This window comes from Penicillium rubens, assembly GCF_028828025.1.
Source record: "Penicillium rubens strain IBT 27055 chromosome Unknown utg000004l_segment0_segment0, whole genome shotgun sequence".
Taxonomy (NCBI): domain Eukaryota; kingdom Fungi; phylum Ascomycota; class Eurotiomycetes; order Eurotiales; family Aspergillaceae; genus Penicillium; species Penicillium rubens.
Window position 1 is genome coordinate 1,641,788 of NW_026890602.1, and position 18,507 is coordinate 1,660,294.

Below are 18,507 nucleotides of genomic sequence, written 5' to 3' on the forward strand. Positions count from 1 at the left end.
AAGCTTGGAAGGTCCCGAGGTCATATGAACGGTTTTATTACACGCAGGAAGGTTCCAGGATTCCATCTAAAAAAGAAATCGAAATTGACCAATTATATCGCAAGCCTGTAGGATTATACTTCTGGATGACTCGCCATGCAGGCCAGTTGGGGATAGTTTACGCCACCGTTCATACAGGAACTTAATTTTAGCAGAGATAAGGGCGGAAAAGTCACGAATTACATGGATCATTTAACCTTTTCCAGTATAAATTTCAGGTTCTAATGCGTATCCATGCACATCAGATTCTAGATTCGGCCTGTTGGATTGTTGTAGGCGGGGGAAAAAGAGGAGACACACACTCGGTCGTTATCCGCCCTCGCCCTTTCTCCGATTTTACTCCAATGCCCTGCCCAGGTGCACTTGGAACCTGCATAATCTCATTATCTCCCCCTCTTTTAATCTCGTCATGACGATCTCATCCCATTTATATCATTTATATCATTTATATCATTTATCTTAACTGTCAATACCCCCCCGCTAATTCTACCTTTTCTAATTTATTTCTTCAATGATGCCACGAGAGAGCGCCCGCGGAAGGTTGCGCTCCCATGAGGCCTGTCTCAACTGCAGGTAAGGCAAATGACATTCCAAGATTGTCTATTGGTGGGGGTGGACCTGATCTCCATACAGAAGAAAGAAGACCCGATGTCCGGCCGAGAAACCATCCTGCTCAAGCTGTGTCCGTCTGAATCAGCCATGTCTTTATACCTCGATACCTAGAGGCTCTAGAGGAGGGCAATCTGTATGTGCTGGCTTGTACCTGTCTGTGACACATCACATAATTGACTTTCTCTTTCCTACAGGACGACAGGCTGGCATTCCTCGAAGAGAAGGTGAACCTCATCCTGAGTGGTGGCAGACCAACCCAAGCACCTGCATTGGAAAAGTCGCAGGAGACAGGAAATGAAATCTCAGAAATATGCTATCGTGCCACGTCGCGCCCACCATCTATTGAACCAAGCACGGTCAATGACCCATTCTTCCTGGGGTTTGGCTTCGACGACTCGAGTTCTCACCCGTCATCATCTGCGATCGCGAAAGCTATCGATCTTTACTTCGAATACTGCCATCGACAACCGATTTGGTGTTTTGATCGTGAGCAGGCTTCAGATCCAAGTTATCTGTCAGAAGAGCTCGTTTGTTGCCTCCTCGCATTGACCTCACGATTCTCAAGAGACCGTGAGCATTTACAACATTATGGAGACAGTGCAAGAAGTCTGGTCATGCTTCGTATGGCCAACGGCACAGTGGAGCTTGAAACTATTGAGTGTCTCTGTCTACTCTCCTATTCCTCATTTCTAGGTATGACCCTCAGACACTGGGTGAAGAGATTCCAAATATTGATTCTATTCTAGATGGAGATATACACCTCGGCCGCTTCCATCTGGGTCTTGCTCAACATCTTTGCCGGTCAGCAACGCTGGATCTGGAATCGAGTCATGCCGGCGAAGGTCCCATGAGCGAGCGAAAGAAGCGTCTATTCTGGAGTCTCCAATGCCTGGAACAGTCTTACGGGCAGCAAAATGGGTTTCTCTGTGTCCCGTCTGAGGTCATGCGCACTTTCTATGTTGCCTCCAGTATGGACCGTGCAAGACAAGGCGCGACCGAGGCGAAACCACCGCCGCTGCCAACAGATGATCTTGGTTGCTCCAAACCTTCCGATATGGGAATTTGGAGCTTAGCGGCCCACTTCGGTTGGGTCTGGAGCAGGGTGAGAATATATGTCTCCGATTGTGCTCGTAATAGGCTCAAAGAACCCTGGCGGCACGATTCCATGTACGCCATGGTGCTCTCCGACCTTACAGAAATTGAGAACAAGCTCTCCCAGTGCCATCGATATGACTCGGTCAAATTCTACGAACGAACGGCCGAGGAGTTGAGATTGAGCCGAAACTACTGGACCCCATGGCTGAAGCTACAGTTCACTTACCATTGCATTTTGACTGTTTTGAACCACCCCTTTCTCTACATAGTCGCATCACAATACAACGACAATCTGGCAATACCAAACGCTTTCTGGAGACGCTCATCCGAGTTGGTATTATTACACGCTACCTGGGTCGTTCGCATGATAGACATGGTGTCTGAGAAGAAGATGCGACTGATCGATCCGTTCTTCGGACACGCTGCCGCCATTGCAGCTACAGTGCATCTGTACTACTGCTGTGCTGCGGATCCCCGGCTGAAGTACAAATCCAAGGTTGATTTCACAAAATGCCGCAGGTTCCTGAAGAGCTTTGTGTCTTTTTCGCCTGCTTGCGGCATCCTGGTCGGTCTCATCGCACTAAAAAGCAGATTCTAATGCTAACAACCGCGCAGGATGAAACGCTGGACAAGATGACTCGGATTGCTTGCGGTTCGGAAAACATTGACCATGATTGGGAGGCTGAGAAGATTCATCTCAGCATACCTTTAATGTGGGATATTCTCCAAGTCAACTGCAAACCAAAGCCACACGAAGTATCGACCGGTGGCTTACTACATCCATCATTGACCCCAACCGTCTCTACGGAAGAGGCGGACGACAACCCTGCCTCGACTCTGGAGGTCATTGTTGCAATGTCCCCGAATATCACAGTTAACACTGCGGATGGTGGCCAAGCTGCCCACATCCCGCCAACCATGCCGCACAGATCTTGCACGCCGGCTTCTTCTGACTTCGATTTTGGAGAGAAACTTGTTGCGCCAGCTGACAGTTTAATGACCAATACCCCCTGGCTATGGGCGGATCCCTCGCAGTTTGTTGATATGGAGAACAATGTGGGATATCCAGATTCCGAGTCCGCTCTCGGAAACATCGACGGATTCTCGACTTGGTGGGACTTTGGAAACTTATAGGAGTAATATGTTCATTGACTTCTACTGCGGCGTTACTGTCTTGTCAGGCTGTAACTCTCATCTCCATGTCCGCACTTATTTTTTTCCCGGAGCCCCTATGCGAAAATACCCTTGTGCGAAACCTCCTAACCAAACCCAGATGAAAACTTCCATGCCCATGCGTTCCGAACAGGTTATGCCTCTGTGACCGTCCCCGACTTTTCCTGCAAAGACCAAAGTTCCGTTCCATAGCGGTTTCGGTAAACTGAGCTACGGTCACCATCGGATCTTTATTCGACAGCCTCCGGATCAAAGAATCCTTACAGGGCTGGTCGAAGTAGCCAATGCTGTATCAGTCGCCAAATAGTCGCCGGGCTCACAAGGAGCCTTACAACGATGGAAACTTGACTTGAACCGGTCATCCAACCAGGACATGAGTAAATCGCCAATATTGCACCGATATCGCCAGCCTAGACCTTCAACTTGGTCCACACGTCCCTAATACCGAACTCTGTCAACTACCTCGCGACCTGGACAGAGTTCCAGCCCAACCTGGACGTCCCTACGGAGAAGTAAAGCGAAAAATTCCGAAGTCGACATGTGCCCCTGCGCGATGATACACCTTGCCGTCGGGAACTTCGCCAACGAAAAGTAATGCAGTAGACGCATAGTGGTTTGCAAGTTCGGCCGTGAGATACAGTGACACTCGATGAAGAATCTATCCGACAACCAGAGGCCCCGTGCGAAACATTATATCAAACATTCGATACTTGTTGGGCGCGATCCAATATAAGCGGAAGGCGCGGTCTGGAAACCAGGCTGATCGTCGTGGGTGATCCAGATGTCATCCATAGTCTCGCCAAACTGCAACTGGCATGATCCCCGAGGTCTTTACTGTCCGGCTGGCCAGTAGACAGTCATATTTGTGAGTTCTTTCCCATCCAATATTGTCTTGGTTTCATGCTACAGTTGCTTTGACCTCATCCAGTAGATCGAAGAGACCTTCGGATATCGCAATCATGGATCCAATGTATTCTTTCATGACTCCATGACCGATAAACGGAAGCCCCTACACTCCCGGCGGCTTGAATCAGTTGATCAGCGATTTCCACCGTTCTGATTGTCGAAAGCTTCCATCGAGATACATGGAATCACTCGATCGGCATATCGGGTTTGAGGTGTCTCTTAACAATCCCGGAACTCTGCATATGTAAATGGTGCAGTATGAAACTCCTATTGGACACTCTGTGTCACACGAACTTGTCGTTCCCTGCGATATATGTGCATGCTGGATGGGGGGCTTCGGCCGAGGTCATAAGGATCGCGCCGAGAGCTGCACTCGGAGTCAAATGCTATTAAAAGGGAAGTTGGCGTAGAGGATAATGTGGCTGTCAACCCTTCTATTTAGATTATTGCGGGTTTGTTTCTTGCGGGAAGAAATGCCTTTCCTAACGAAATCTCTAGGAATGCCTGTAGGGGTACAGTCTCTACTGCTAGTGCGCCATACCAGATTTTGCCTTTAGTATCGTTTGGAATACAAGTACTCTATGCATATGAACACGGCTCTGTCTCTGGTTGATTTCACATATATATTACAGCTGAGTAGGTCTAACTCACGTCGATAGTCCGTGATTCCCGTTTCGCCTAGCACTTTCATAACAGAAAAGCTCCTTCGATAAATTTAGTAACAGACTATCCAACTGTCTTTCAACCGTCATCCGCTCTTTTCTTGAGAGAATATCAGGAATAACCTACGTTCAGGAATGGGAATGCTTCTTTCGACGTTTGGAGTCTTATAGTAATAAATTGACATCTGAAAAAGTGATAAAAGAAACTGCCTGCTGGCTCACTGGGAATTTCTAGACCTTGTATCCCCGATCAACATGTTCAAGAAAAAGAAAAAGAAACTCCGCCTAACTCCGGTTGGCTAATGACAATCTATACTGCTGTCGTGGGGTAAAGCTCCGTGTTCTCTGAATGAGACCTCTTCAAAGAACGTCGTAGACTCGATGGCTGAGCAAGAACCTTCGACGGGTGGAAAATGCTCATTGCAACCATGGTGAAGAACATGAGCATCGAATCGAAGACATACATAAATACCTCATGGCTGATGAGATATCCATCATTGCCTTGAGCGTATTCGATCAATCGGAAAATAGACCGAACGAGAATGAGAATGCTGGCCACATACAGCCCGACCATGACGCCTTCCCAACTACTTGTGCGCGATTGGCCGACAGATTTCTCAGTCGGGTTATTGCGAATGCGGTAGTGGAAGATTGATGAAGCGACGATAAACACGCTGAAGAACACTAATTGTACCGCAAGACCGCCAATCGTGATGTGCTCGCCAGTGGTCATGGAGCTGAGAGTTCCGCTTGACATGATTCCGCCGCCTTGGTTCACTGTTAGTCTTCATTGATCAAGGATAGTAGTGTCTGATTGAAAGGAAAGAATTACCAGCTGCTTGCATCGCAAACGCGATCACGTCTCCCGTGACGAAGATTGCAGTAAGCCATTTTACTGGCACCAAGCTCAAGTTCTCGGCATCCAAATGCACAATGAGTCGACCCAGGGTCATGTATATCGATGCTGCATATAGAGGAGGGGCAAGGAGGATCATGATTGTGCCAACGGAATAGAGCGGGATGTTTTCTTTGTCGTTGTGGGCGAGTGCGCGGCAAATGTAACCTATGATTTGAACTAAAACACTGTTAGCTATGCTCCGGACCATGCGCAATATCAAGGTATCAAGGAAATGGCTGAAGGTCTTGTATCAGGCCGGCTAAACTCACAGGCTCCTCCAAGGACGAAGATGGTAAAGTACCAGAATCGTGTACGGACGACTTGGTAAAGATGATAGGCAGTCGCAAGGGCAAACAGAACAATGAAAATGATTGCTGCCACCAGAGATGGTGTGTAGCGGTAGAGTTCGAAGTCCACCCTTTCATACTCGTTGGAACTCATGTTGTATAGACGTCCGGCGTTGGAATAATCTACTTGAAAGTGGCACGGTGTGGAGTGCTATGGGGGAACTTGGAGTTGGAACGGAGAGACTTATATAAACAGAAGTTGGCTAAATATAGAGAGCGCCATGGTTATTTGAATGTAGAAATTTTTCTAAGAACTAGTTACGAGTCGTACTCGCATCTGGGGCAGTACACGATGTTGGTACGGAGTAGACCCACCCGTATTCGCTTTCTCGGGTTTGCCGATCGAGTCGCAACGGAGATTAGCACTCCTAGCAAGTACGGAGCAACTGAATTTTCATGTCTGCCTATGTTGTAGATATTTTGAGAGACTATTGGAGCACCTTTCCCTTGGTTCATATAATCCATATTTGGTAGGTTTCTTGGCAATCTCTGTACGAGATTAGCAGTGATATTAATGATTAATGGCGATGAATGGTGCAAATACTAGTTTCGTCATAGCATATCATTTTACGCCGTTGACATAAATGAACTTCAGTGCTATTATAATCTTATAATAACCTGGGAAACCGTGTCGAACCAGTGGGTAACTAATGTGACGAATCTTCAACGATTTTCGCCAGACATCAACGTCTCTTCCGAGTATTGCTAACTATATTTGGATGGATGGGTTTGTTTAGAATGCAATTTATGCTCTATACCTACACATATGCCATGAACGAGGTTGGATGTTCTCAGGTTCTTCGACTGTACCTATACATGTGGTTTAAGCTGTACAGGCCAGTGGCAAGCTCAAGACCTCGTTTGGCCATACCATGAATGTGGACAGTTGGCCTCCATTTAGGGAACCAATAAGCCCGTTGATCTTCAATATCTCGCCTTCAAAGGAGCCTCTCATATACCAAGTATCGACCAGAGTGTTTACTAGATATAGATGCGCGAGGATGACGAGCGAGTATCCATAGAGGGAGTTACGGTCGCTTCTCTCAAGCGATGCCAAGAAGGCACTGGGGATAGAAACAGGCCAGGATAGAATCGCTGCCTCTTCAAAGTCCATCTGGATCTCCTTGTCTGTGGGATTTTCGGTTGCTGCACACCGCAATACGGATAAAATCCGTAAATAAACAGAGTCCAGTATGCGTATCGTCTCATTGTGTGCATCTAGAGCCCAGTCTAAAGTCGTAGACGGTGAAGGCTGGGATGTGGGCGTGCCCGAGCAGCTGGACAAGTCATCCAAAGGGGGTCCAAGCGCATCCAAAGAAGCCTTGATGGAAGCCACTGCTTGACGAGCACCTTCGGCAAATTTCAATAGACGGGGTGAGCAACGGGAAAGCCGAGTCGGTGCATAGGATGATGAATCCTCCCAGTTATCATCTGTGTGCGATAATATCAATATCGCCCGGAGCCGGCTGTTTTTCAAAGCATACCATTGATTACCTATCACTGAATTTACACCTCGATTGAGGTATAACCAGTTGAGGTGCAGGGTGTCGTTCGTCAAAGAAGGGGTTGCCATGGCGCCGCTCATCTCTTCGGTCGCCCCAGTAAGCGGGTGGAGGCCCTGAACCCTGAGGAATGCAAATGCAAATGCAACCAGAAGTAAAGACCCCGTGAAAACCGATTCAGCGTTGGAGGGTGAGATGTGGGACACTTCTTCTCTGAAGCCTTCCAATCCTCTTTGATGATGTACCATGATGAATCCCAAGTCAACCGTATCTGAGTATTCAATGGAAGTCCCGATGGCATCGTCCTTCTGCTTAATCATATGCATGCCCCCCAATGCCAGGAGCAGATGCATTAGATATCGACTTTTGCTCGCTAGTTCAGGCATAATCCGCTCCCAAACATTTGATCTCCTCTGGTGCAACGTCATTTGCCTTCCAGTATGTAGGTGATAGAACTGAAGGAGCTTCATGTCATTCATATCCAGGTCTCCATGCCGGTGTTGGTGGGGTGGGCTCGAGATGATCGTCGGAGCTGTCGCATTTATTGATAAGGGTTGAATGAGACCGAGTGGACCTTCATTGGACGGTTCGGAAAAGTCTGGTAGATTACTGTCTTTCTCTGTGTCCGCTCTTGATCTGGGAGGCTTCCTCGAAGCAACGCGTGGGGGAGGGTAGGAGCAGGGTTCGCCTCTGGAAGAACATGTGCCACAAGCGGGTTGAAGCTCGTCGCACTTCAGGATATCAGAATTTGGCTGGCAAACGGAGACAAACAGGACTACGGAACAGGAGACGTACCTTGACCCTCCGGAATTTGCATGGATAGCAGCCATTGCGGGACTTGGTGTGGCGGGCGCGATGTCTTCTGACTCTGTGATTGTCTGTGCTGTCGGATGCTGCCAAATCTACCATGTCTCTGTCCATTTTTCGGATAAAAACAGTTCCTGGTGGTAAAAGGCAATATCCCTCATGGTTGACAACATTCGTGCAAAGTTGCAGCCTATCTCTAGTGACTGACTAGTTGGCCAAAATAAAATGCGGCGGAGGACCCGAATGTACGGCGGGCCACAGCAACCAGAGACGTAGACACCAACCGGTCTCCAATTTCGGTCGAAACAAGCTGTAGGGAACTTGATGGGAAATTGTTCAACAAGGTCTGGATGCAAACCCGTAGGAAGTTTTGAATTAAACCGCTAGGAGTGCGGTAAGCTCGAGCGTGATCTAGAGGAACATGAGGCCGTTCAAAAGCTAGGAGCATAGGAAATGAAACACCGCAAGAGGATGAATTAAAGTTTTATTAAGGATCTGCAACTTTTTTTCAATCTAACGGCCATCCGAAAGGCTCTGAAATCTGAGCTGAACCTTCACCGACCCGAATGAGTATCCACTTATCTGCCCTTAGTTTCACTAGACTCAGCCGGCAATGGATTATAGGTTATAGTACGGAGTAGAGGTCTCAGTTTTAATGGTTCGCATGTGCCTAGTCTGCGTGGGTCATCAAACTCATTTTTGGTATATGATTTTATTTCTATCACAGAGGTTGTTCTTTCCGCAGAGGGACATTTAGTGCGGTCCGGCATGTCCTAGAACTAACAGACACCACACGTGGGAATGTCCCTAGGAAGAAAGTGAGTCATTAACCAGAAGTTAAACTGGGTGAGAGTCTAGTTTGATGCACCATGCCAAAATCAACATTGAGCCTCGCCTTGAAGTGGGAATACTGAGTAAGCTATGACCCTAATTCACGAAGAATAAAACCACAACTAGGAATGTATTAGAGAGAAGAATGAATGGCAAAGGAAGCACTGTGTAGTTTTCTACTGTTGATGCCTTGAAGGGCCCCAGAACGCCCAGAACGCTCGTTCGTGAATCGGAAGCACCCCGAGGCCCATTAAGCTTATGATGGAGACCCACCCACTGTGGATCCCAATGACCAATCGATGGCCCTCCAACGAACCTTGTTAAGGACCCACCCGTATTCTTATTCTGAATACGAACATAATCCATGGACACAATCTTGCTGATGTTTGAATTTTTTCAAGTTAGGTATAAGGCCTCCAATAACCATGTCATGCCCATGCCAGTCAATATGGCCTACAGCTTGCAAGATTGGCTCTAGGCACGGTTGGCACAGCGACCCCAGTTGCGCGACACCAACGTTCCTCTTAACACCGGAATCCCAATTCACACTTTCCAAGATCTCACAACTTGGAGATAGCTAGCCAAGAGCGATAGGTTCCCCAACACAATAACGTTACAGAGACCATAGTTTTCATACGATATATGTTAGAGGTACCTCATTAAAGGAATATCTTATTGTCGGTGGTATTTTCTCGAATCAAAGGTAGATGAGTACCTTCAATGTGATACCGTATAGACTTTAGCATTGCGAAGAAAGCATCTAATTTGATATATACATACAAGGTGCGTCAATATATGGCGATATCAAAAATTTTGCATTTCGCGAAAAAGCCGGAAAGGAGGAATAGAAAGTTGCCCCGGAAAAAAAGCGGGCTTGCCTGCCCTTGCAGCCCAGAAACAGAGAATAAGATCGCAGGTATGACCATAAAATATCAAAATCATGGGCCAGGTTAAACTCCGTATGGTTTGACAATCTGGTCCGCCGCGTTGGGCGACAACTCGTAATCCGGCATAACGTCCAAGAGTCGAGTAATTTCGGAGGGATGAGCGACATTGAAAATAATCATCGCAATGAGCATGAGCAATGAGTCAAACAAATACAAGTAAACCTCATGTCGCAAAAGGTAACCGTTATTACCCTGTATGTATTCCACAAGACGAAAGGCTGAGCGGATGAGGATCAAAATGCTGGTTGCATATAAAATGTTGAGATGCTTGCGCCATGGAACCTCCCCAGAGAAGCACCGAGGAATGCGATATTTGCGAAGCTTCAAGTCGAAGAGAACAGCGACGACTATGAAGAAGCCAAAAAATATGATTTGGACGAAAAGACCAGCGATGATAATGCGCTCGCCAGTCTTCATACTGTCAAGGCTTCCGCTACTCTGGATGCCACCACCTGATGCAAAGTCAGCATATTTCTTCTGCAACACTGGTTAAATTCCGTTGACAATACATACCAGCACCTTGCAGTAGGAACGACATCACATCACCGGTAACAAAGATTTTGGTAAGCCACTTCTTTTTCAGAATCGCATGCGATTCTGCCTGCAGCACCAGAATGATCCGCCCGAGTAGCATGTAGATTGACGCTGCTAAGAGGGCTGGAGCGAGAAGTAGACATAGCGTCTGCACTATGTATGGGCCTAGCGTCCAATCTGGACTCTGCTTACTTGATGCAGCACGCCCGATATATCCGACAATCTCAACTGTTCGCGTGAGCTCAGTACCAAGGCGTATCTAGTCGGGTAATACATACAGAGACCTCCTATCACGAATGGAATGAAGAACCAAGTCCGAGTTTTGAACATCTGGAAGATATGGTAGAAGGTGGTGCCCATAAAAAGGAGGGTAAACAGGACAGCACCACCCATGCTAGGGTTATAGCGATAGAAAGCGAAGATTGGCTCCTCATCAGAGCGTAAAAACATTTCGCTGGGCATTTTGACGTGATATTCCTTGATATTGTGGTCAAATTCGGAGGAGACCCGGTCTTCCAGTATGCTGAGTATGGTTTGGGAGTCCGAACATCTTATAGCCACTACAATAGTTCTTATAGCTATCTCATAACACAGCCCAAGAAGTCGTGAAAATTTATATAAATAGCTCTGATTTAAGGGGCACCTAGTTCATTACTTTGTGTTCTATTGAAAGGCCCTGAAAACGAGTACGGGTGGGTCGGCGGCAAAGCCGACAAGAATGATGCTTCTTTATGGGTGGCTCATTTTTCGTGATGAAGAAAAGCCTTATGGAGAGATGTATTAAATTTTTTTTTTTTTTTCTAAAATAAAAATAAAAAATAAAAAATAAAAAGAAGGATGGGCGGAGTTTTGGAAGCAGAAGGAAAGTCTGTAGTAAAGTAGAGTGAGCTGACTTACACAACTTTAACTATACCTAAGTAGCCAGCCAAGTGCTAGTAGTAAAACAGAGACATTTTCATAGGTAGTCAAGATCCAGGTTATCTGATGCCCCTTCATGGATGGACCGTTGAAATCCTAATCCGTAGGAAACTCCATGCTCTTCTCCTGGCAAAGAAAGTCAACCACATCTCAGAATCTACGAAATACAATCTCCCGCATTGGAATCAGGAAATAGCCCTCGGATATTTCTGTTCTGTTATCACACTTGTACCTCAATTCAGAGTACTAACTACCGAAGCGATATACAGGCTACAACAACTCATATGTGTGCCCCATCGTGACGTCTAGGATGGATCCAAATCAACTTCACAACTTGCACGGAGCGATTCTTTCTCGATCCTCTTACAAAACATGCTACACTTACAGGTTTCGGGGCTTCTCTTGTATGAGAGCTGTACCAAAATGCGCTTTATATGGGTTTCAGAGCATACAAAAGTGCATTTGAATGCTATGGATACAGGGCAGGCGCGCAGCTCGCTTGCCAATTCCGCGTAAAGATGCTAGGAGATTTACAAATAATGAAACAAATCAGGTATTCGAGGAAGTTGAATTCCTTGGACATCGTAGAGCGCAACCATTATTGCTCGATGGTGCTCCAGGGCCCTAGAGCGCGCCGACGAAGTTTGTTAGGGCAGCGTGAGTGGCATAGAACGCACCCTTAGCATTGTAGCACTCGTCGAACATCAGTGGCTTTGCGCCTGGCAGCCAAGTGTAGGCGTGCTTATCCGTGAAGCCCCAAAAGCTAATGTCAGTAATTCCTGCCTTTAGAGCCTCGTCGACAACGGCCCCGTAGATGTCGGCCTCCAGTGCGGTGTCGAGCGTGTGGACATCCATCTCAGCGATTGTAATCTCCAGCCCGAGCGCCTTGTAGGACTCGACGATGTCTGTGAGCACGCCCGGTATCGGGGCTACTTCGGTGATGTGCATCTGCAGGGCGACTCCGTCAATCGGGACGCCGTTTTCCACGAGTCCGGAGACCAGGTCATAGAGTTCCTGACGCTTGCCGGGGAGTGACTCCACTTGATTCTCGTTTATGAACAGTTTGGCATCCGGGTCCGCTGCCCGGGCGATGTGGAAGGCATCATCGATGTAGCCGGGACCGAGTACTTTGTAGAAGTCGTTGTCGGTGCTTAGGCCGCCGCCCATGGTTTTCAGGGCTTCGGTGACGACGTCCCACCGATCCATCTTGCCGTTGTACCGGTACATGACCGCCTCGAAGTGAGCCGTCATCGCAGCACGAAATGCCGTGGGATCGGTGATATTGAGCAAGTAGTCGGGGTTACAGCAGCTCGAGATGAGGCCGTGTCCCTTGACCGCCATGTCATTCTCTTCTGCGAAGTTAACGAGGCGGTCGATTGTGTCCCAGTTGTAGTGCCCTTCGGTCGGGTTAAGGAACGACCACTTCATCTCGTTTTCGGGAGAGAGACTGTTGAACTGGTTTGCAAGGACTGCAGCAAACCGAGAATCATTGAGGTAGGTTGGATTGATCGCCCCAGACCCGATGAGAATGTCCTGCTTGGCCGCCTCCTCTCTCAGTGGGGTGGTTCCTGTGTTGGCGAACGCGTTGGTTCGTTCAGTAGCAGCAAGAAGCGCGATGATGAATGTTGTGGCATTGATGGCCTTCATGATTCTGTTTAATGAAATGTTCTCTGTCTTCCTGATACTCGATGGTGACCGATGCGAGACCTTTATAGGTCTTTGTGGGGAAATCGATGACGACGCGGCAGAGCAGGGTACGCACACGAATAGCCGTAGTGTCTATACGAAAATCGGTACGGCCTCGGGAGTGAGGAACCACAAATTTGTCTTGATGATAGCCTAATTTGGCAAGCCTTATCCATTCCGGAAGGTCCCCTCGCAACGACTCAGTAAATTAGGCACCATAAATTCCCATTGCCCCGCGAGCACAGTCACTAGCATCCCCTGGCTACGCATCTTCCATTCATCCATGGATGATGTGGGGAATTACTAATCGTATAGAACAGCCTTGGAATGGATGCCGAGATACGTGATTAGGTACATATACAGGTAGCACGTGGAGAAGTGGACGTGGAAGATCTACGAATACGATTGAGAAATACGAGTAGACTCCAGCTAGTACTATTTAGGGTTCTGCCGAACTTTGGAAGCTCCGAGTCTGAACCAGCCGAAGCCAAATCTTAATTTGAGGACCCACAATCTTGGAATGATACCAATAAGCATTGTATCGGCCAATCAATGGGCATGCTCGTATTCGTTTCGAGCTAGAAATCAAAGTCCGATAGTCATGATCCGAATGTTTTAGTTCATTTCTAAATCTGTTTCGTGCCGTTCTTCCAAAAAGGAAAAATTTTGACACGTCTACCATCCACTCGAAGTGGTCTCCTTCCTGAACGTCGTTTCTCAACATCGATCTCTCGTCTTAATTTCATTTGATAGTTTGTTTCATTGTTCTCCCGCCTTTGTATCTTGTTTGATTTCCTTTTATTCACCGAAGTTAGGGATCACAACGATTATGTCCAGCAATGAGCGCATCGAAGGGCCTTTCGAGCTACCTGGAGAACCTATCGAGTCACATACCAACTATCCCCCCGCCACTGACAAGACAGGCATCCATGCAACTGGTAAGCTACGTTATCTATTTATACGATTATTCCTTTATGTTGCTCGGTGGGTACACTTGATGTTCAAATTATTGATGTGACCTGCGCCTCTTAGAAGCCGGCCGCGTCGATATTGACTGGAACTCGAAATTCGTGCGTGGATTTTCAATCCTCTCCACTGGACCTTTCCTGGGACGACCTACTACCCCACCACCCGAATACTCCGAGTTACCGACACAGAATGCCGATAGCCCGTCCGTGGGTCCCGAACGTACCTCAATATGCCCCGAACCTAGCACAGAAGACAGAAAAGCTTGGCATGCCAAATTGAACATCGTCATCCAAGTCGTGGGAAGCCGCGGGGATGTTCAACCTTTCATTGCCCTCGGAAATGAACTTACGCAATACGGACACCGTGTGCGCCTTGCTACACATGATGTGTTTGAAGATTTTGTGAGAGATTCGGGATTGGAGTTTTACCCAATTGGAGGTGATCCAGCAGAGCTTATGGCATACATGGTGAAAAGCCCCGGACTCATCCCTAGTATGGAAAGCCTACGAGCAGGTGAAATCCGTCGCAAGCGCATCATGATCCGGGAAATGCTTGATGGATGCTGGAGCTCATGTATAGAGCCGGATATGTTAACAAACCACCCATTTGTGGCCGATGCCATCATCGCCAATCCGCCAAGCTTTGCACATGTCCATTGTGCGCAAGCACTCAGTATTCCAGTACACTTGATGTTCACCATGCCTTGGAGCGCTACAAAGTTCTTTCCACACCCATTGGCAAATATGAACACCGAAGATGTACAGTACAGTTTGAAAAACCAGGTCTCCTACGATATTGTTAACTGGCTTACATGGCAAGGGTAAGATTCTCTGGGAAACGCAATGTATTGCATCGGGCTAACTGATTCTGCTAGCGTAGGTGATGTGATCAATGGGTGGCGGAAAGATCTTGACCTTGATGAAGTGGCCACGTTTGAAGGCGCTCATCTTGCCGAGTTACTGAAAGTCCCCTTCACGTACTGTTGGTCCCCAGCCCTCGTCCCAAAACCATTAGATTGGCCGTCTCATGTTGGTTAGTACCAGCTTCATAAATCCTTCATCAACCGAGGTAGTTAACAGAGTCTCTAGATGTCTGCGGTTTCTTCTTCCGTGATCCCCCGCAATTCGAACCTCCGTTAGATCTCCAGGCCTTTCTTTCATCTGGTCCCCCGCCAATATATATTGGGTTCGGGAGCATTGTACTCGAGGACCAGATAGGAATTACCGCAACCATTCTCGAAGCGGTGAACGCTGCCGGCGTTCGGGCTATCATTTCTAAGGGCTGGTCGAATCTGAGTGGAATGAATACCGATAAGGTACACTTCATCGGAGATTGCCCCCATGAGTGGCTTTTCCAACATGTGGCGGCAGTAGTGCATCATGGAGGCGCTGGAACGACGGCCTGTGGTTTGCGGAATGCCAAACCAACAATAATTATCCCATTTTTCGGAGAGTAAGTTTCTCAGGACCCTACTACGTTTCAATGGACTAACTGCCCATTAGCCAGCCATTCTGGGGAGCTATGGTTGCTGCAGCGGGCGCTGGTCCTAACCCTATCCCTCATAAGGACCTCAGTGTTGATACTCTGGCTGAAGGGATAAGGTATTGCCTTACAGAACGAGCAACTACTGCAGCCTCCACAATTGCGATAAAGATGGGTTCAGAAATTGGGGTTCAAGCAGCAGTGTCTTCCTTTCATCGGCACCTTCCATTGGAGCTCCTTCCATGTGATATATGCCCAGGACAAACGGCAGTGTGGTCTTACTCTACAGGCCATAGGAAAGTGAAAATCTCGAAACTCGCAGCAGCGCAGCTGATCGCTCAGAATCTGCTCGATCCAAAAAAACTCAAAATGTACGTGAGGTTTCGGGACAATATTTTTCACGCTGGAGTCACACAAATAACCAGTCTCCAGACATGCACTCAATCCCATTATCATCGAGAATCGCCGGTGGGACCCCATCACAGGCGGTGCCTCTGCGGTTTTAGGGACGACAACGGACCTCACTGCTTCCATTTTAGGTCTGTTCTACAAGCCCTTTGAGGAGTATCAAGACTACCACAGTCGCATAGATCGTCACTTGAGTAGCAAACCTAGTCAAACTACGCAAGGGTCGGAATACAGCTCTACCGGAGATCGCTCCCTGCAGATGACAAAGGAGGCACCCGACAACATACCCAGTCCATTCACCAATAATAGAGCTTCCGCAGCGAACTCGTTGTCCAGCTCAGGAAGTTCTTCGAGTCGCCAAAGAGCCAAGCTTGCAGGCAAGATGGCAGGGGCCTCAATAATGAGTGTTGCTAACTTCGTGCCGACTGCGCTGAAGGGGATGACCGTGGACATCCCCCTCGCTATGACCGAGGGAATGCGCAATATGCCTCGGCTCTATGGCGAAGAGCCACGGGATCACGGTCCCGTTACTGGGATTAAGAGCGGCTTCGCTCTTGCTGGCAAAGGTTTCGCGTGGGGGATGGCTGAGGCCGTGAGCGATTTGGTCGTGAAGCCATACGAAGGCGCCCGAAAGGATGGCGCAAAGGGGGCTGCCAAGGGTGTCGGCAAGGGTATAGCAAACATGACGTCTAAAGCGGGTTGTGCCACGTTTGGTGTATTAGTATATCCCAGTGCCGGTATTGCGAAGAGCCTGAAATCAGCATTGTATACCGGGACGAGGAAAAGGATTCTCAAGGCGCGCCATGCCGAGGGAACATGGCTGTTAGAGAATGGTGGACTTGACGGAATGAATATCGACCTTTCCGCATTCCAAAGGGTGGTAAAGGGTAGGAACACCTGAATCTCGGATTGGAATTGTGTGTCCGATCTCAATGGGAGCCCTGGATGGGTGCGATGCAATTGTGGGATGAGAATTCTGAGGTGTTCTTGGATGACAAGAAAGCACTGTATTACAGTCACACATCATTGCAGCGAAAGCTTTGATACATGGGCCAGGCTCTTAGCGAATGCCCTCCTCTCTCTATATCTCACGACCTCCGTTTCATACTTGACCCCGGTATCCTATTACATATACCTTTTGAGAGACTTGTGCTCCTTGTCTATATGTAATGTGAATGTGTTTCTCTTGGGAGAATTTCCCACCTAGAATACTGCCCTGAAACATACTATTCTCAAAGCCAGGGCATGGATTATCGTCATTGTCCCGCTTGTAGCAAAACACATATAACCCTCCGAACACTTCTTATGTAGAAATAATAGCTACCCCCCAGGCGGTAATCTACCTCGAAACGTTTTTTCTTTAACTAGATACCTCATATTTGTGCGAATATCACAAACCAGACTTCATATCTCTCTTTATACCCAAAATAAACTGAGGCCGAAAATGACCGACTTCTTTACATCTTCGTGAACTCTGTACTGAATGGATAATCTGCGTAGCCTTTTTCTTGCGTAGCGGTGTAGAAGCTAGACCGGTCATAACCATTTAGGGGAAGTCGATGCCGAAGCCGGAATGGTAGATCAGGATTCGCGAGGAAGTGACGACCAAAGACAACAGCGACGTCATTGTTTTTGTACTCTCCTTCCATGGCAACTTGGACATTCTCCGCGTTATACCCACCTGCAACAAGTACAGGAGAAGTTCTGCCCCAGATATCAAGTAAGAAGTTGATTTCCTCCGTCTTCTCACAGTCCACATTGTTTATCACACGCGACTCGATGACATGGAGATACGCAAGCTTGAGCTGTTTCAACTGCTCTACAAAGTAGGAAAATTGGGGAACAGGGTCGGTCATTTTCATGCTCTGCCAGGTATTCCATGGGCTGAGTCGGAATCCAACCCTCTCAGGGCCAACGGCATCCACCAAGGCCCTAGCCACATCCAGACCGAACCGGGCGCGGTTTGGAACACTCCCACCCCATTGATCTTGTCGTTTGTTTGACACATCTTGGAGGAACTGATCAACGAGATACCCATTCGCTCCGTGGACCTCAACGCCATCGAATCCAGCACGAATTGCATTACTTGCTGCAATTGCAAAATTGCTAACGATTCTTTGGATCTGTTCCTCGCTAAGTTCCTTGGGAGTCGGCATTCCAGATTCCATTGGAATAGGACTAGGCGCAAGCAGATCATACCCTCCCTCTTTTCTCAATTGATCTGGATCAGCTGCTCGACCAAGTGCAATCAACTGGCAATAAATATAGCTGCCTTTGGCGTGGACAGCATCAGTGATTTTTTTCCATCCTAGAATTTGCGCTTCGGTCCAGATTCCTGGGCCATGGGGTATTCCACCCTCGGAGGCGGAGATCTGGGTTGCTTCAGCGATGATCAACGTCCCAGGGACTGAGGCGCGTTGTTCGTAGTATGTGGTGGCCATAGGAAGGGGGACGTGTTCCGCATCGGCGCGCAGGCGAGTGAGAGGAGCCATGACAACTCGGTGCTGCAATTCAATGTCGCCAATGCGGAGAGGTTGAAATAGGCCAGACATGACGTCTTTAGTGCAATCGGTTGTATAGGTAGCAAATGTGAGTTCTTTAGGGAGACGGGTATTATCAATTAATCTCTGAATGGGCGTCGTATCCAACCATATGCTCTTTTATAAACCATAAGATCTCTTCAATGGCTGA

At 47.9% G+C, this 18,507-nt stretch overlaps 7 protein-coding genes across 7 annotated transcripts; 2 read left to right on the top strand and 5 right to left on the bottom strand.

Annotated features, from left to right (window-relative positions):
• Nucleotides 1–550: 550 nt before the first annotated feature.
• Nucleotides 551–2,880, top strand: N7525_010580 (putative C6 transcription factor; the record flags this gene model as incomplete). Its single annotated transcript, XM_002561431.2, has 5 exons — nucleotides 551–612; nucleotides 673–784; nucleotides 846–1,344; nucleotides 1,398–2,311; nucleotides 2,362–2,880. 5 exons carry the CDS (start codon nucleotides 551–553, stop codon nucleotides 2,878–2,880), a joined length of 2,106 nt encoding a protein of 701 aa, XP_002561477.2.
• Nucleotides 2,881–4,797: 1,917 nt separating this feature from the next.
• On the bottom strand, nucleotides 4,798–5,826 carry N7525_010581 (RTA1 domain-containing protein; the record flags this gene model as incomplete). The annotated part of the gene is made up of 3 exons (XM_002561430.1): nucleotides 4,798–5,255; nucleotides 5,320–5,562; nucleotides 5,655–5,826. 3 exons carry the CDS (start codon nucleotides 5,824–5,826, stop codon nucleotides 4,798–4,800), a joined length of 873 nt encoding a protein of 290 aa, XP_002561476.1.
• A 729-nt stretch (nucleotides 5,827–6,555) lies between these two features.
• On the bottom strand, nucleotides 6,556–8,064 carry N7525_010582 (uncharacterized protein; the record flags this gene model as incomplete). Its single annotated transcript, XM_061215143.1, has 3 exons — nucleotides 6,556–7,766; nucleotides 7,820–7,965; nucleotides 8,030–8,064. 3 exons carry the CDS (start codon nucleotides 8,062–8,064, stop codon nucleotides 6,556–6,558), a joined length of 1,392 nt encoding a protein of 463 aa, XP_061067655.1.
• A 1,758-nt stretch (nucleotides 8,065–9,822) lies between these two features.
• Nucleotides 9,823–10,815, bottom strand: N7525_010583 (RTA1 domain-containing protein; the record flags this gene model as incomplete). The annotated part of the gene is made up of 3 exons (XM_002561428.2): nucleotides 9,823–10,271; nucleotides 10,333–10,581; nucleotides 10,632–10,815. The coding sequence occupies 3 exons, from the start codon at nucleotides 10,813–10,815 to the stop codon at nucleotides 9,823–9,825; spliced, it is 882 nt and encodes a 293-aa protein (XP_002561474.2).
• Nucleotides 10,816–11,895: 1,080 nt separating this feature from the next.
• Nucleotides 11,896–12,918, bottom strand: N7525_010584 (endo-1,4-beta-xylanase; the record flags this gene model as incomplete). Its single annotated transcript, XM_002561427.2, has 1 exon — nucleotides 11,896–12,918. One exon carries the CDS (start codon nucleotides 12,916–12,918, stop codon nucleotides 11,896–11,898), a length of 1,023 nt encoding a protein of 340 aa, XP_002561473.1.
• Nucleotides 12,919–13,786: 868 nt separating this feature from the next.
• N7525_010585 (glycosyltransferase) lies at nucleotides 13,787–16,717 on the top strand (the record flags this gene model as incomplete). The annotated part of the gene is made up of 6 exons (XM_002561426.2): nucleotides 13,787–13,895; nucleotides 13,990–14,746; nucleotides 14,801–14,958; nucleotides 15,015–15,378; nucleotides 15,429–15,779; nucleotides 15,841–16,717. The coding sequence occupies 6 exons, from the start codon at nucleotides 13,787–13,789 to the stop codon at nucleotides 16,715–16,717; spliced, it is 2,616 nt and encodes an 871-aa protein (XP_002561472.1).
• A 556-nt stretch (nucleotides 16,718–17,273) lies between these two features.
• N7525_010586 (alkene reductase) lies at nucleotides 17,274–18,368 on the bottom strand (the record flags this gene model as incomplete). Its single annotated transcript, XM_002561425.2, has 1 exon — nucleotides 17,274–18,368. The coding sequence occupies one exon, from the start codon at nucleotides 18,366–18,368 to the stop codon at nucleotides 17,274–17,276; it is 1,095 nt and encodes a 364-aa protein (XP_002561471.2).
• Between the last annotated feature and the right edge of the window lie 139 nt (nucleotides 18,369–18,507).